The 17,477-nt window shown below is 45.5% G+C and overlaps 2 protein-coding genes across 8 annotated transcripts in view; one reads left to right on the top strand and one right to left on the bottom strand.

Annotated features, from left to right (window-relative positions):
- The window catches only part of SF3A1 (splicing factor 3a subunit 1), a 75,988-nt gene extending 62,953 nt beyond the window's left edge, over positions 1-13,035 (bottom strand). Inside the window, exons 1-3 of one of the 2 annotated variants that reach the window (XM_033955693.1) lie at positions 12,708-13,035; positions 9,254-9,366; positions 5,757-5,958 (exon numbers count right to left, since the gene is read on the bottom strand). In XM_033955693.1, coding sequence (XP_033811584.1) covers positions 5,757-5,958; positions 9,254-9,366; positions 12,708-12,749 — 357 coding nt within the window. In that variant the 5' untranslated portion in view covers positions 12,750-13,035. The remainder of the gene's footprint in view (positions 1-5,756; positions 5,959-9,253; positions 9,367-12,707) is intronic. The other variant, XM_033955694.1, reaches the window with a different exon arrangement.
- Positions 11,763-17,477, top strand: part of CCDC157 (coiled-coil domain containing 157) — a 116,288-nt gene continuing 110,573 nt past the window's right edge. For 5 of the 6 annotated variants that reach the window (XM_033955697.1, XM_033955700.1, XM_033955699.1 and 2 more), the window contains exon 1: positions 13,140-13,213. The gene's annotated coding sequence lies outside the window, so the exon portion shown is untranslated. Of the gene's footprint in view, positions 11,874-13,139; positions 13,214-17,477 lie in introns of those variants that run through there. The other variant, XM_033955696.1, reaches the window with a different exon arrangement.

Below are 17,477 nucleotides of genomic sequence, written 5' to 3'. Positions count from 1 at the left end.
GAGAGTTGGCAATTCAGGAGAATAGATGTTGCAAAACAGATTGGCCGAAACGGCCATCACGCCTGGAGAAAGCATCCAGACAGTAATGCGAAGTGAACGTATGAACTGAGGACCAAGTGGCAGCCTTACAGATTTCCTCAATGGGAGTGGAGCGGAGGAAAGCAACAGACGCCGCCATCGCCCTGACCTTGTGGTCTGTGACTCGACCCGGTAGGGAGAGATCAGCCTGAGCGTAACAGAATGAAATACAAGTGGCCAACCAGTTAGAAATGGTCCGCTTAGAGACAGAGCAACCAAAGCGATTAGGATCGAAAGAAAGGAACAGCAGGAGAGCAGCACGATGAGGAGCGGTGCGCTTCAAGTAGAATGTCAGCGCATGCTTACAATCTAGAGAATGTAGAGCCACTTCTCCAGGGTGAGAATGGGCCTTCGGCAAAAACACAGGAAGAACAATAGATTGGTTGATGTGAAAATAAAAAAAAATCTTAGGCAAGAACTTAGGATGGGTATGGAGAATGATGGAAGACAGTGAAAGGTGGATTCGCTACCAAGGCTTGAAGCTCACTGACCCAACGGGCAGACATGAGAGCAATAAGAAACACAACCTTCCACGTAAGATATTTTAAGTGAGCCCGCGCTAGCGGCTCGAACAGGGGTTTCATCAATTGAGCAAGGACCACGTTAAGATCCCAAACCACCGGAAGAGGTTTGAGGGGCGGATGAACATGGAAAAGGCCTTTCATGAACCGGAAAACCACAGGATGAACAGAGATAGGCTTCCCATCAATCGGCTGATGAAAAGCAGCAATGGTACTAAGGTGGACTCGAACCGAAGAGGACTTGAGCCCAGTGCCAGACAAGTACAACAGATAATCCAGGACAGCTGACAAGGAGGCAGACAATGGCTCCAGCTGCAGAGTAGCACACCAGGAAGAAAAGCAGGTCCACTTTTAATGGTAACATTGGCAAGTGGACTTCTTCCGAGACGTCTCCAGGACAACCAGCACAGGCTGGGAGAACTGGAACGAGGGCATTAAGTCTCGAGGAACCAAGCTGTTAAGTGCAGAGAATGGAGGTTGGGATGAAGCAGAGAACCCTGACTCTGTGTAAGCAGAGAAGGAAAAACAGGCAGAGGAAGAGGCTCCCTGGAACTGAGTTGCAACAGAAGGGAGAACCAAGGTTGACGGGGCCACCGAGGAGCTATCAGAATCATGGTGGCATGCGAAGACTTGAGCTTGACGAGAGTCTTCAGAATCAGAGGGAATGGAGGGAACGCATATAGGAACTCGTTCGTCCAATCCAGAAGGAAGGCAACCGCCTCGATCCTGAGAGGGGTGTAAACCCTGGAGCAGAAGCGGGGCAACTTGTGATTGAGGGGGGGGGACGCGAACAGATCGACGTCCGGGGTCCCCCAACAAGCAAACACCTGACACAGGGTCCCGGAGTGGAGCAACCACTCGTGAGGCTGCAGCAGACGACTCAACCTGTCCGCCAGACATTTCCGCTGGCCCTGAATGTAGACAGCTCGAAGGAATAAGTTGCGGCGGATGGCCCAATCCCAGAGCCGCACCGCCTCCAGGCATAGGGACTTGGAGCCCGTGCCCCCCTGTTTGTTGATAAAATACATGGCGACCAGGTTGTCCATGCGAACCAGCACCACCCGGTCGCGAAGCAGGTGACAAAAGGCCTTCAAAGCGAGGAAAATCGCTTGAAGCTTCAGAAGATTTATGTGACAAATGCGGTTTCGTACGGGACCAAAGACCCTGGGTGCACAGACCGTCCAGATGAGCCCCCCAAGCATAGGTCAACAAGTCCATCGTGAGGACTTTTTGCGGAGGAGGAGCCTGAAGTAGAAAACCTCTGGGATTGGAAGAGAGCATCCACCAACGGAGAGACCTCTTCAACAAAGGAGTCACGACAATGCGTCGAGAGAGAGAATCGCGATCCTGGTTCCAGTGGGACGCCAGAGTCCATTGAGGAATATGGAGGTGAAGTCTGGCAAAAGGAGTCATGTGAACCGTGGAGGCCATGTGACCTAGGAGGACCATCATGAGTCGAGCGGGCGTCGCGGGCAGATGGGTCACCATTTGACACAAACAGATAAGGGCCTCCTGATGAGGACGAGGCAAGAAGGAACGAAGACGAACCGTGTCCAGGACCGCTCCAATGAACTCGAGAGACTGAGATGGGCAGAGGTGAGACTTGGGAAAGTTCACCTTGAAGCCGAGACTCTGAAGGAGCATGATGGTCTGATTCGTCACTCACAGTGCTTCATCGCAAGAGGACGCTTTGATTAACCAGTCATCAAGGTAGGAAACACCTGTAGGCCGCAGAGACACAGGGCCGCAGGTACCACAACCAGACATTTGGTGAAAAATCTCGGAGATGCCACCAGGCCGAAGGGGAGAACACAATACTGGAAATGGAGATCCCCCACCCGGAATTTCAATTACTGGCGAGAGGCTGGGTGAATCGGAATGTGCGTGTACACCTCCTTGAGGTCCAGTGAGCACAGCCAATCCCCTCATCCAAGAGAGGATACAACGTGGGAAGGGTGAGAATTCTGAATTGTTCCCGGAGCAGAAACTTGTTCAGATCACGGAGGTCCAGGATCGGACATAGATCCCCCATCTTCTTGGGTACCAAAAAGTACCGGGAATAAAATCCGGAGTTCCACTGATCCGGGGGAACCTCCTCGACCGCCCGAAGGCGAAGCAGGGCACAAGCTGCCCGCAGAAGGAGAGGGAGCTGAGAATGAACAGAAGGAAACTCTCTTGGAGGCATGTCCGGGGGTATGCGACTGAAGTGGAGGGAGTACCCCTCCCGGATGATAGACAGCACCCAACTGTCGGTGGTAAGACTCTCCCACTGGGCATAGAAATGGTGGAGACGACTCCCGATGGGGAAGGGGGAAGACTCCAAAAAGGGAGCCCGAAGGCTCGGACTAGAATTGTCAAAAGGACGGCCCGGTCTTCGCCAGGGCCGGCGACTGAGACTTAGGTTGACGGAGTTGCTGCTGCATGAGTCGTTTTGCAGGAGGCAAGACAGCAGAAGTGGATTTTTGCGGGTACCTCCGGAGAGGAATTTTATACTGGCGATCCGGAGGAGCTTTCGGCTTAAGTTTCACCAGAGACGCGAAGGACAACTCGTGGTCCGAGAGGCGCTTAGTGGCAGCTTCGATGGAATCATCGAAGAGCTCATGACCCACACATGGGAGATTGGCAAGGCAATCCTGCAGATTCGGATCCATGTCCACAATCCGGAGCCAAGCGAGGCGACGCATGGCGATGGCAAAGGCTGTAACTCTCGAGGACAATTCAAAGGCGTCGAAAGAGGCCTGGAACATATACAGGCAGAGTCGGGAGAGGGTCCCCTCGAGGAGACAAAACTCCCGACGCCGAGGTTCTGGAATGACCTCCCGGAACGAGCGGAGAACAGTGACACAGAACCGGAGGTAGGAAGTGAAGAAGAAGTTATAATTAAGGACAAGGTTCGCCATCATCGAATTCTGATAAAGATGGCGACCAAATTTGTCCATTGTGCAGCCCTCCCTGCCCGGAGGGCCAGCAGCGTAAACTCTCGAGGGGTTCGATTTCTTCAAGGAAGACTCAACCACCAAGGACTGGTGGGAAAGCTGAGCACCCTCAAACCCTTTTACCAGGACAGTCCGGTAACGGGACTCCAACTTAGAGGGAATAGCCGTAACAGCATACGGTGTTTCCAGGTTCCAGAGAAATGTCTGCCGGAGAACCTGATGTAACGGGAGGCGAAGCACCTCACGAGGCGTGTTGTCAAATCCCAATTCCGCCAGGTATTCTTGAGTAAAGCAGGAGTTGGATTGAAGATCTAGGTTCAGAGCTCTGCCCACGTCAGAAATGAAATGAGAAAAGGAGGAGGTCCGAGAAGAAGACTCCGGGGGAGACTCCGACCGAAATCGGGGAGCAGCCGAGAACGAGGGAGAAACCTCCCTTGAATAGTAAGCCGGGGCCTCAGAGTCCTGTGAACGGGAGACCGAAGAGGTTTGACTAAGGCGTGTAGGGGGCGTCGAGGAACAGCCCCGTGCCAGATGGACTGGGGAAGACCCCGAAGTTCGAGGAAACCGCTGGAGAAGCCTCAGAGAAGACGGGGTATAGGTAAATTCCCCACCTGGCTTCGAAGGAGGCCCTTAAGAAGCCGATAAACGCCTCGAAGGGGAACAGATACTAGAGTCCAATTCGAGGACAAGCGTGTGTCGAGAGGGTCTCGAGGGTGGAGACCTGTCCCGACAGGGCGGAGAAGCCCGGGCCTTTTTAGAAGAGGCGAGTCTCGCTGCAGTAGCAGGGGAAAATGTTGTCCCCGGCCTGGATCCCCGAAAAGTCACCGGTGACTCAGGGGAGGCTGACTTGCTCGAGGGAACCAGACGGGTCTTACGAGGAAGGCCTCGAGAGGACGCTTAGGCTGGCCAGACCGCGACTGGGTCGAGACCGAGGTCAAAGGCGTCAAGGTCAAGACTAGTTGGCTGACCACCGAGGAAAACTGTGTGGTAATAATAGCCTTAAGCATGTCCTCGAACATAGGCACCGAGACCAAAGGCAGGTGGGTCGGAGGTGCAGCAGTGCGCTCCTTCGGGGGCAACCTCGAAGAAGAGTATTTCCTACGTGAGGAGGCACGCTTAGAGTGATGTCTCGAAGACGCCGACGAGGCGGCGCCGACATGAGACTCCGAGGAAGGCTTCTTTGCCGGCACACCTGAGGAGGAAAGTGGAGACTTACCCGAGGCCGGGGTAGTAGGAGGGGCCGAGGCCGAGCTCGAGGCCTGTCCCGCAGGATCCATGGGGCCAAAGAGTTGGAGAATCTTGGCCACCCTCTGACGAAGAGCCCGCGGTTGCAAGGTCGCACAACGGGGACACGACTCAGCGCAGTGCTCTGCACCCAGGCACTCCACACACCAACGATGAGGATCAGTGATGGAGATAACCCGGTTGCACTTAGTGCAGTTTTTAAAGCCGGAACGAAGACAGGACATAAGAAAAAGCGACCCCGCTAGACCAGGCGGCCTGAGGAAGACCGGCGAACGGAAAAAAATGAAAATAAAAGACGCGAGCACATCGACTTAAAAGAAACAAACGAAATAAGCCACGGTGTAAGAGGGACAAAGAGAACGCGCAAAGTAAGGGAGCAGTGCTTCTGGCTCCATGGAAAACATTGAGCTGAGGAGACGCATGCCCTAGGCAGGGCGGGAGGGGCACGCGCGAATGTGCGGACCAATCGCAAGCCTGAAGGTCTTTAAGCAAGTCTGCTTGCGAAAACATCCGCTAGGGGGCTCAGTCGGTGACGTCACCCACATGTAGAGAATATCTGCCTACTTGTCCTGGGATAAGGTGTTTTAATGCTCAGAATAACTAAATATTCAGAATGGAAAGAAATCTCTGTCTTAGCCAGCAAGAAAGGATAAACCATGTGTCAGCCTATGAGCTTTAAAACTGCTTGTACTGATTCCCAACAAAAAGGCTAATGTGCTTCAACGCCCCTGTGCAGACCAGCAGGGTGGGATCCACTTGTCACTTCAAGGCAGATGTTAAGCATCTGGGAGTGGTGCAAATGAGAGGGTCATACCAGATGAGGACAGCTCTCCACTCTCCTAGCACAGATGCTCCTGCTGCACATCTTACAAGTACAGTGATTTAGGTCTAAGGTATGAAGAAGGAAGAGGAGCAGCAGGGGGTGGGGGTTGCGCAAAGAGCCATTGCCAGAAAAGACTAAAGATGGCGGATTTACCTTCTGGGGAAGCTGCTGTACAGACTGCTGCTGTTGCATAACCTTGGGGATGGCGGCAGAGGGCTCTTGCCCCTTTCCTTCCTTAAACTCATTGACTTTGTGTCGGTAGTACGCATGATAGGGATCATTGGGATTCAGGAAGTTGAACTTGGGATTATTTATTTCATTCTGCCGAATCCGAGCTTCAAATTCTGGGCCATTCCTAAGGGGGAAAAAAGCATTAAGATTTGTATTTTAAGAGTAACCACACTGCAAATGATCATAAAAAGTGCTTTTCCCCATCAAGAATCTGGAAAAACTCACAATTTCACTAATAATTTTTTGTTTTGTTCTTTTTTTCCTTGGTTAAATATACATGAATACTTTAAAACTCAGGGTAAATAATACATAGGTGTTTCTTATGAATATGAAGAAATTCTGAGGGAATAGAACAATTCACAGACTTAAAACCAGACTTGTAACATGTCCCTACTCAAAAGAAATTTCCTTTTTTTCTCAGGTTAAGTAGTTTCTTTGGCCTCTTTGTCTTAGGCCCCCTTTTATCAAGCTGCGTAAGGTGGTGTTTGTTTTTGGGGTTTTTTTTAAATCACAGATTTCAGGAGATTTGGGAGCCATTAACAAAATATTGTAATGATTGAATATTATTTTTCCCTTTAAATATGCATGTCCAAGGTGGGGGGAGGGAGGGTTTTTTTGGTTTGATTATTAAAGTAATGGTATATAGGAATGGGGTTTATGGTAGGTTTTCTTGTATTTAAAGAATGTTATTGATTAGGGGGGAGGGGGGATATTTGTTTATCATTCAAGAGGTGCAATTCTTGGATATCTCCACTGCTCAAGAGACTAATGTAAAGAATATAACTTCATTCATTTATACTTAGTAGTGGAAGGCAGCAGAGATGACCATCAAGAGGTTTTGGGGGGGTTATTTTGGATTTTAAATTACTCCTATATATCTTGGAAGGAGAAGATAATCACAATATATTTAAAAAAAAATTGCAAACAAGAGCTCCTAGCAGATGCCCAGCCATCTAACCCAAAACAAAGAAAACAAATGGAAAGAGCCAAATAAAAAGAAGTGGAGAAAAAACCTCAGGGAGTACAGGACAGCTGAGTCCCCAGACGACTGCTCAGATTTTGAAGCTTTGCCGGGGAACAGGTAAGTCCTTGGTTATACTTACTGACTTTGTAGCAGCAGATTATAATTATGCCTTTTTTGAAGAGCTTTTTCCTGGTGCAAGTTTCCTGATTATTCATCTAAACCAGGGGTGTCAAAGTCCCTCCTCGAAGGCCGCAATCCAGTCAGGTTTTCAGGATTTCCCCAATGAATTTGCATGATATCTATTTGCATGCGCTGCTTTCATTGTATCTCAAGCATATTCATTGGGGAAATCCAGAAAACCCGACTGGATTGCAGCCCTCGAGGAGGGACTTTGACACCCCGATCTAAACAGATTTAAGAGATTTATTTTTGTACCCCATGTGGGGACAGTCTATCTATTAAAGAGTGAAGTTTTTTTTAAACCTATGAAGCTATCTAGGTTTTTTTCTCCACTTCTTTTTGTCTCTTTCCATTTGTTTTCTTTGGAATATAGATTATAGCTAATCCAGAATACATCAACCAGATTAATTTTTCGAGTAAGACGATTCCAGAAAACCAGCTATTTACTGGAAGTATTAGGTTACCTATGAAAAAAAAGAGTCAATTTAAAAATTGCTTGCATGGTCTACAAGGCAATATATATGGAGAGACCTCTAACAGACTAAGGTTTAGATTAGATTACATTAGATTAGTATCTGATATTAAGGTCATGCACTCTTTTCATAACCCAAGAACAGCACAAAACCTCACATTGGCCTTCCTTTCTCCCCAGCAAGTTCAATGGAAAAAGTTTTTCAGAGTCTACCTTAGAATTTCAGGGACCCAAGGTTTGGAAGAGCCTACCTTAACTTTGATTCAGCTAGAGCAGTGTTTCCCAACTCGGTCCTGGAGTACCCCCTTGCCACAATGGATATGTATAAGAAATTTTCATATAATGGAGGCAGGGTATGCAAATCAAGTTTATGCAAATTCAATATGAATATCCTGAAAATGTGACTGGCAAGGGGGTAGTCCAGGACCGAGTTGAGAAACACTGAGCTAGAGAATGGCACAGAGACAAATTTGTCCCCGTCCCCTCAGGAACTCAATTTCTCCATCCTATCCCTGCAAGTTTTGTCGCCGTCCCTGCCCCATTCCTGAAAGCTCTGTCTTAACTGCACAAGCCTTGAACACTTATGATTTTAAAGTGTTTGAGGCTTGTGCAGATGAGGACAGAGTTTGCAGGGATGGGGCAGAGGCAGGGACAGGAAAAGAACTGGACGGGACGGGAAAATGAGTTCCCGCGTCATTCTCTAGTTTCAGCTCCCCATGTACTACAAATTCAAGAAAATGTTGAAGATATACGTATCTCTTCTCTTTGTAATTCGCAAGAGGTCCACCCATGTAAGACCCCCAGAAATCTCACTGTAACTTCAAACAACTCTCTCTAAAATTATTTTGTAAACCACAATGAATCCAAGCTGAAATTTGCGGGATATAAAAAAATTATATGGGATGGGATGGTAGTGTGTTATTGGAGAGGCTACAATGGGTGTGTTTAAAACTGTAGGATTTGGGGAGGTAGAAAAACAAAGACAAGGAATGTTGCAGTCTCCTGCTCATCATTTGAGATGTGTAATTAATACTGCAGAATCCTTGCATAGTACAATGTACCCAAAATATGGAAAAATATTTCAACACACAAACAAATGAACACCAGTGTTATCCAATCATAAGCAGACATTTTTTAATCATGTAATAGCAAGGTCAATAAGCGAAAATTGAGCGGTAACCTTTCCCTCATACTTTTGTTTCATTACCTTGCCCTTTTTGATTTGATTTACAAATTGTTATTTAATCCTTTTTCATTTTTCCCTTTTGTGTTTGTCTGGTACACAGGTATGTGAATTGTCTCGTTTGAGTAATGTGGTTTTTTTCTTTTTTACCCCAATTTTACTAGTACTTGTAAATCGCATTGAATTAAGATTTTGTGATCAAAATCAAACTTTATTATTATTATTAAACTTGATATACCTAAAATGAATACCATATAACCAGTTTAGAAATTTGATACTAAATATTGTCTGTATACCAAAGTGAAGGTGTCTCGTATTAAGTTCTAATCTATATTATAGTGTTTATATAAACTGAGATATAAACATATAGGTGGGGGCAGTCATGTGGCAGCTTTTTGATATTGGTAGATAGGGCCGACGGCTGCGGAGACTTTAGTGCCACAAATCATCCCTCTCTGTCTTAAACACACTTTCCTATACCCTCTATTCACTCAAAATCATGCTTGTAAATCATGAACAAAAAGGTCTTTGATATGCTGATGCATCAAAGAAGTCTCTCCAGATGGAAGCAATTCCAAGACTTTAAAAAGAATACAATGGATGTCCGTCTGTATACATACCTGGCTACAAAGCTGGCTGTTTTGTCAACAATATTCCTGACTTCAGGAGGGGGATAAATAATTCCCACAATAGGTTTGGGAGTAACCACTTCTTCCTTTGGTTCATCTTCAGGCTAATAAAAAAAGAAACAAAATATCACACCCTCACCATCGCAGAAATAAGCAGAGGCTTCAGATAATATTTTAATCATTTGTAGAATTAATTACATGTATGCACCACTCAACACAAGTCCCATTCAGAAATAAAGCAAACCTGTGTCTCATAGTTAGAAGAAATAAGTATCAAAATTATGGAGGCAAAACAAGGGGTGAAGGAGCAGCCTAATGGTTAGGGCAGTGGGCTGCAAACCTGGGGAACTGGGTTTGATTCCCACTACAGCTCCCTGTGACCTTGAGTACAGAAAACTCAGATTGTCAGCTAACTAGGGACAGAGAAAAAAAATGCCTATTTACAATATATAAACTGCTTTGATTGGACCACATGAAGGCAGTACTGTACATAAATAATCTAATAAAAAAAGTAAAGTTTGGATTTGGACTGGATCTGAGATTTAGGAGCTTTCAAAACCAGGGCTGAGAAGTCGGTAGATAAATGTTCCGACTCCGACTCCTCAGTTTTTTGTACTTCAGACTCCGACTCCAGGTACCCGAAATTTCCTCCGACTCCACAGCACTGGTTAATTTTCAGATCGTTAAAATGGAACATAAGCAGTGCCTCTGCTGGGTCAGACCAGAGGTCCATCCTGCCCAGCAGCCCGCTCACGTGGTGGCCCACCAGGTCTAAGACTTGTATAGTAACCCTCTATCTATACCCTTCTATACCCTTTTCCTTCAGAAAATTGTCCAATCTCTTCTTGAACTCCAATACCGTACCTTGTCCTATCACGCCCTCTGGAAGCACATTCCAAGTGTCCACAACCCGTTTAAGTCTGAAACATTATAGCAATTTTTAACTTCTTATGATCCAAGCAGCAAGGCATGCAGACATCTCGATCTGTTTCAATTCAAGAAACAGCTAAAAACCCAATTGTTTGTCATCACATTCTTACGACGTAGTAATTCTTTTGGAATAGAAGAAAGTTCTCCCCTGTTGATTTTAGTTGTCATAATTGTTTGTTTGTTTTAACTGATGTGAACCGTTTAGTTGTTTTTATTTGTCATGTGTAATATTACTTCAGACATGTATTCCACTACTGCCTTGTAGGACTGCAGTTCCTTAAGCCTTTACAAGAATAAGAAAAGCTCTTTGTTCAAGTCTTATAAGCCTTTACAGAAAAATGTGGCTCGCTTTTAGGTCAAATAATTTTTATTGATGACAAATCCCAAACAAAACACAAAGTTTGACTTAGAAGCTCCAGTTATAGCAAGCTAATGCTTTTGCACTGATGCTTGGCCTCTGAAGTCATGAAGGAGACATTTCAGAGGTTCAAAGACAGTCAGTGCTAACCACCGTTCAGTTTTTAAGCAGTATAGATCATTTTTAAATAAATAAATCTAGCATTTTAGATGGAAATCTAAATTGCTCTAGATCAAATATCTTAAATCTAAATGGTACTTAACAAAATGGATCTGGCATGACTTATAAGAACCGTATTCTAAAAAGTACTGTATTAATCTGCCTTTAAAATTAAAACATTGCTCTGCAATCTACGCCCGTTTTGAGGAAAATATATTTTGAAGGTACCAGGCGAAGAAGTCTCTCAATTGCAGGTCCAGTTTTATGGGGGGAAAAAATCATCCAGTACAAATTAGGATAATCAACATACCAGTCAATTTAAAAAAAATGTTAAAAACTTATGTTTTGAGAGGCATTCTAAGTTACAGTTTATTTTAATATTTAAGACAAGTTGAAACTGCTAAGCGGGACAGGTGAACATTTAAATAGCAGGTTATAATGCTTAAGTTTTTTTGTTGTTGGCCATTTTTTGTTTGCTTTTTATTGTGTTCTTTTTTTAAGTGAAAATATTTTTTCACATAAAACAAACAGACAATAGAACACATTTTCAGAACGTCTTAACAATTAACATAATGTAGGCAAGGAATATTTGGTATCTGCATAGAAAATAATGTATTATTTGGTACATCATTGAGGGCTAAGAGCCAAATTTCTTATAATAATAATAAGCTATTACTCATTATGACAGCGGTTGCCATACAGCATATCACGAAAAATTGGGATCGTTTTTTGGTGGAACTCTCTATGTCACATATTTAAAATGGAAAGGGTAATTGCCATGCAGCAGGGGAACATTAAAAAATTTCAGGATATTTGGGAGCCATTAAGAAAATACTGCAATGAATGAATATCATTTTTTCTCCTCATTAATGCACATCCAGGGTGGGGGGTATTTTAGTTTTCTTATGAGTGTAAACAATGGGGGGGATGTTATTATATGTTTTCTTAGGTTTGATGAAAGTTATTGGATATGGGATCTGAAATAGAGTTTAATAGGGTATTAAGTGATGTATTAGGCAGAACAGACAAATAGTACTCTGCATTGTAACACGAGTGCAAACGCAGGCCTGGACCCCACAAAATCTCTCTTCTGGAGTTAGGCAACTTGGCAGCTCTGCAAAAGTGGACCTTAAGAAAGTCAGACGTTTTGAATGCTTCTTTCAGGTATTTGAAGTGTCTAGTGAGTACTGTCTGACTGGAATTGTTGGGATGTTCATATCTTGTCCCTATCTCTGTTTTTTATCTTTTCCATCTTTACCATTTTAATTATTGTTTTCTCAGGTACTTTAGTTAGATTGTGAGCTTTCGGGACTGTTAGAGAACTTCCAAGTACCTATTTTTATTTAATTGTATCTTTAATGCATCTTTATTGTAAACCGCTTTGAACCTCACGGTATAGCGATATATAAGAAATAAAATTAAATGTATTTAAGTACAAATTGATGTTATATACTGTTTCACTTATTGTAAATTTTTAAAATGAATAAAGAATATTTAAAAAAAGAAAATAAGCTGTGTAGGGGTACACAGAAAATAACAAAACAGCATCTATCTAACGTTAGTGTCAATTGATGTTCTACCAGATTTAAAACCCCGTTAAATGAGCAAAAGTCGCATACAAAGACGGAGACGATTAAATGTATGACATCACTTGTGGCATTTCGGATACTTATGACATCACGGACAATATGATGCAATCAGATTCCACGCACGAGCCCATTTACTGCATAACCAACCTATTTCAAATTAATACGTGCGGATGGGGGGGGGAGGGGTCAGAGTGGCCTAGTGGTTAGAGCAGCTGCCTCAGCACCTTGAGGTTTTGAGTTCGATTCCCACCGCAGCTCTCAGCCACTCTGGGCTAATCACTTGATACCCCGGGTACAAAACAAGTACCTGCCTCAAATACGTAACCACCGAACAAGCGGTATCTCGTGTCCCTTTTACCCCCCTCCCCCACGCGTCCAACCCCGTCTCTTCCCCCAGTCCATTCCGTACCTTACTTTCCACCCCCATGGGCTGCAGGCCTTGCACCGGCATAGCGTAAACTACGCGCGGACCGCTTGCCCGCAAACTGCAATAGCCGCCCGGGCCTCACCGGAGTCGCCCGCTTACAACACACAAGATGGCGGCCGAGGAACTGCGCGCACACTCCAACCGGAAATAGCGTCCCCGGAGAGGGGGGGGGGGGACAGGAAAAACTATAACCGACCAATCCTTCTTAACATGCTCTGTGTTCCCTTTATATAAAAACAACACAGCTCTGTTTCCTTTATTCATCATTTTTTATATACACGTTGAGCACAATAATCCATAAACACTGCGAGTTTAGGACTTCTCAACCCCCTCCTCCCCCCCCCCCCACGCGATATTACATAGACCCGTCCCCTAGCGTGCCGTTCGAAAGGCCGTTGTTATGGCGTCAGAGGACGGTACGTGGTGACGCAAAGCTTCCGGTTGCTATGGCAACGAGCTGTAAACAACCCGGAGCGGATACGAAGGAGGTGGGTCGGGCTCTGCTTTGTCCTGATGGGGGAGGTGAGGGGGGCGTTGGTGGGAGAAGGGGGGGGGGCAGGGATATCCTCGTTTATCCCAGGACATGTAGGCAGCATATTCTCACGTATGGGTGACGTCACCGACGCAGCCCCGGTGCAGACCACTTTAAAAGTGCGTCGCCACTTTAAGAGTTTAGAAAGTTCGCGATAGCCCGAACCGCACATGCGCACGTGCCTTCCCGCCCAAAGGGCGCGTGGTCCTTCAGTTTCTTAGTTTCCGCTGAGCTAAGAAGTCGCATTTTCAAGTACCTTTCTTATTTCTAATCTTAATGTATATTTTCTGTAAACCGCTTAGAACCTAACGGATGTAGCGGTATATAAGAAATAAATTACATTACATTACATTTCAACGGCTGTTGAAAATTCTTTCGCTGCCTTCATGCTCTCGCGGTTTCTGACCTTTCGGTCAGTTTTTTCTTTTATTTCAATTTTAGTAAAAACAAACCAACAAATCAAATATATATTAAACCATATTTTTTTCTTTTGCCGTCGTCGGTTTAGCCTCGGTGGGGCCTTATGGGTCGCCATACTGTTATTTCTCCACAGATAGGAGTAGAGGTAGGATTAGAGGCAGTTACAAAATTAGTCAGGGACCCTGTTCAGGCAATTAGGCCTGATGGGCCACCCGCAGAGCAGACCGCTGGGCAGGATGGACCTCTGGGCTGCCCCAGCGGAGGCAACTTCTTATGTTCTTACGGCTGTTTTACCATTCAGGACACTCCTGATAATTTCCCATCCGGGCGGTTACTTTGCTAGGGTAGTTGTCTTCCACGGTTCTCGCAGTGTCGGGACCTCGGCCTTGCCACTTTCTACTTCTGCCCTTCTCCTCACCAGTGCATTCTCACGCGGGTTCTTCAAAAGCAGCTTTCCTTCGGCACCATCAGGAATCCGGCACCTGTTTCGCTTTCAATGGCAATCGATAAGTATATTTGGTCAAGCTCGCGGGCAGCTGCATGTTTTTAGGAGTCTGAATCAGTGTTAGGAGCGGCCTAGTGGTAGAGCTGCTGCCTCAGCACCCTGAGGTTATGGGTCCCAATCCTAGTGCTGCTTCTCGTGACTCTGTGCAAGTCATTTCATCCTCCATTGCCCCAGTTGCCTGTATATATATAAACTGTTTTGAATGTGTAACCACCAAAAGGCAGTATGCCAGTCCCATCCCTTCTGTCCCCAAACTAGGCCTGATGAATTCTTGAGCAGATCATCAAGCAAGCAGAGCTGCTAAGGTTCAGTTATTTAATTATTATAGATAAAATGCCAATTTCCAGGACAAGATAAAGAAACAGTTCTGGAATACATATTATAATTTAATTAGAAAATTATTTGTACACTGCTGAGTAGGGTCTACACGGCCACCTGATTCAATACTGACATTAATAATTCTGCTTGATAATGCACTTAGGGGTCCTTTTACTAAGGTGTGCTAGCTGATTTAGTGCACGCTAAATGCTAACACGTCCATTATATTCTATGAACGTGTTAGTGTTTAGTGCACGCTAAATTGGCTAGCTCACCTTAGTAAAAGAGGGGGTTAATTATTTAGTTAGGCCCCCTTTTACTAAACTGCGCTAGTGGTTTTTAGCGCTGGGAGCCGCACTGAATGCTGCATGCTGCTCCCAACACTCTGAGTTCCTATGAGCATCAGGAGCAGTGCAGGGCATTCTGTGCGGCTCCCAGCGCTAAAAACCGCTAGCACAGTTTAGTGAAAGGGGGCCCTAATTTTTTAGGCATTGGTGGAATGAGGCATTATGACATCACAATCTGAGCTCTAGAATATTGCTACTTAGGATTTTAAAGTGTTGGAGGCTTGTGCAGATGAGGATGGAGTAGTTATCCCAGGACAAGCAGGCAGCCTATTCTCACATATGGGTGACGTAATCAACGGAGCCCGGATGCGGAAGCTCGCAAGCAGACTTGCTTGAAGAAACTCGAAGTTTCGAGTCGACTGCACTACGCATGTGCGAGTACCTTCCTGCCCAGTGTAGGACGCGTCTCCTCAGTTCTCAGTTTTCTGCGGAGCCGAGAAGTCCGTCTTTGACTCTCTGCGTTTAACTTCGATACTTTGTGCTTTTTTTCCTGCCGAAGCTTCATCTTCGACCCAGGCTGCCTCGACATCCTGAGTCCTTCTCAAGGCAAAGCATTAGCGGATCAGCTATCTTTCTCATCTTTTCTTCGTCAGATTGCTGTTGACTTGGATCTTCAATTAGATGCTGGTTCCAAATACTCTAAGGAGTACCTCGAAGTCATGCATCTCCCTCAACCTCCGGCAGAGACACTTAAGCTTCCTCTTCACAAGCTTTTGTCTCAGACTTTTGGTCGATGCCTGGAAACCCCTTATACCATACCGGCTGTACCAGGCAAATTGGACTCTAGGTATAAAACTGTACATCGCAAAGGGTTTGACAACTCACAGTTATCTCATCAGTCTCTGCTTGTCGAGTCCTCCTTGAAGAGGTTCCATCCTTCCAAGGTTTATGCCACCGTTCCTCCTGGAAGGGAAGGGAAAACTATGGACAAATTCAGACGTCGCATCTATCAAAATACCATGATGTCCTCTAAAGTCCTCAATTATAATTTTAATTTTATTACTTATTTTGAGTTCCTCATTACTCTATTACCAAAATTCTTGACTTATTTGGATACTCAAAAGCACTTTGAATTTCAAGAAGTCCTTGCTTCTTTATCACAACTCCGGTTACATCTCCTCCAGTCATCTTATGATACCTTTGAGATGTCTGCCCGGGCAGCTGCTTGCTCAGTAGCCATGAGTCGCCTTTCCTGGCTTCATACCATTGACATGGACCCTAATCTTCAGGATCGCTTAGCTAATATTCCTTGTGCAGGCAATGACCTCTTTGATGAATCTATCGAGGCAGCCACCAAGAAATTGTCTGAACATGAAAAATCCTTTGCTTCTATTGTCAGACCTAAGCCAAAGCCAGCTCCTGTCAAACCTACATGCCCTGCTCCTATCTAACAACGGCATTATGCTCCGAGGACGGCTCCTTACAATCGCCCTCCTCTTAAGAAACAGCAGCCTCAGAAGCAACAAAAACCTCAACCTTTTGCTGCACCTAAGGCTACTCAGCCTTTTTGACTGTTTAAAACAGAGCATAACCTCCACCGTTCTGCCTTCTTTTCCCCCTATAGGAGGTCGTCTCCATCTTTTTTACCACCAATGGATGACAATTACATCCGATCTCTGGGTACTGACCATCATCAGGGAAGGATACTCTCTTCATTTCACTCAGGTTCCACTAGAGCTTCCTCCAAGAGAGTATCCTTCCAATCCTTCCCAGATCGCCCTTATTCTTCAGGAAGCTCAAGCTCTGCTTCGTCTCCATGCCATTGAACTGTTCCTCTGGACCAGCAGAACAGGGGTTTTTACTCTCGTTACTTCCTTGTTCCGAAGAAGATGGGCGATATGTGGCCCATTCTGGATCTCAGGGCTCTCAACAAATTTTTGGTCAAAGAAAAATGTTTACTTTTGTCCCTGGCATCCCTTTATCCCTTTCTCGAGCAGAACGACTGGTTATGCTCTCTGGATCTCAAGGAAGCCTACACTCATATTCCAATTCATCCAGCCTCCCGTCAATATCTCAGATTTCGGGTGGGGAATCTTCATTATCAATACAGAGTGCTGCCCTTCAGCCTGGCTTCCTCTCCCAGAGTGTTCACCAAGTGCCTGGTTGTTGTAGCAGCAGCTCTAAGGAACCATGGTCTTCAGGTTTTTCCCTACCTCGACGACTGGCTCATCAAAAATTCCACATCTCAAGGGGTTATTGTAGCGACCCAACAGACTACCTGGTTCCTACAAAGTTTGGGATTCGAAATCAACTTTCCCAAATCCCATCTTCAGCCCTCACAGAATCTACAATTCATTGGAGCTGTTCTGGACACTGTCCAACTCAGAGCATTCCTTCCACAACAACGTTTGGAAGCTCTTCTTCAACTCTGTCATACAGTGTCTTCCCGCTCTTCCATCTCAGCGAGACACATGATGGTACTTCGGGGTCATATGGCCTCCACAGTACACGTGACTCCTTTTGACAGACTTCACCTCAGAATTCCTCAGTGGACCCAGGTTTGCGACCCACTTTCTCGACACATAACAGTCACTCCTTCATTGAAGCAGTCTCTCCGTTGGTGGATGCTCTCTTCCAATCTCTCCAGAGGCTTGCTTTTTCAAAGCCCCCCTCATCAGATTCTTCGACCT

Source organism: Geotrypetes seraphini, chromosome 8 (genome assembly GCF_902459505.1).
Source record: "Geotrypetes seraphini chromosome 8, aGeoSer1.1, whole genome shotgun sequence".
Taxonomy (NCBI): Eukaryota; Metazoa; Chordata; class Amphibia; order Gymnophiona; family Dermophiidae; genus Geotrypetes; species Geotrypetes seraphini.
Note: the sequence above shows the minus strand (reverse complement) of the source record. Positions and strands in the feature narration are given on the sequence as shown.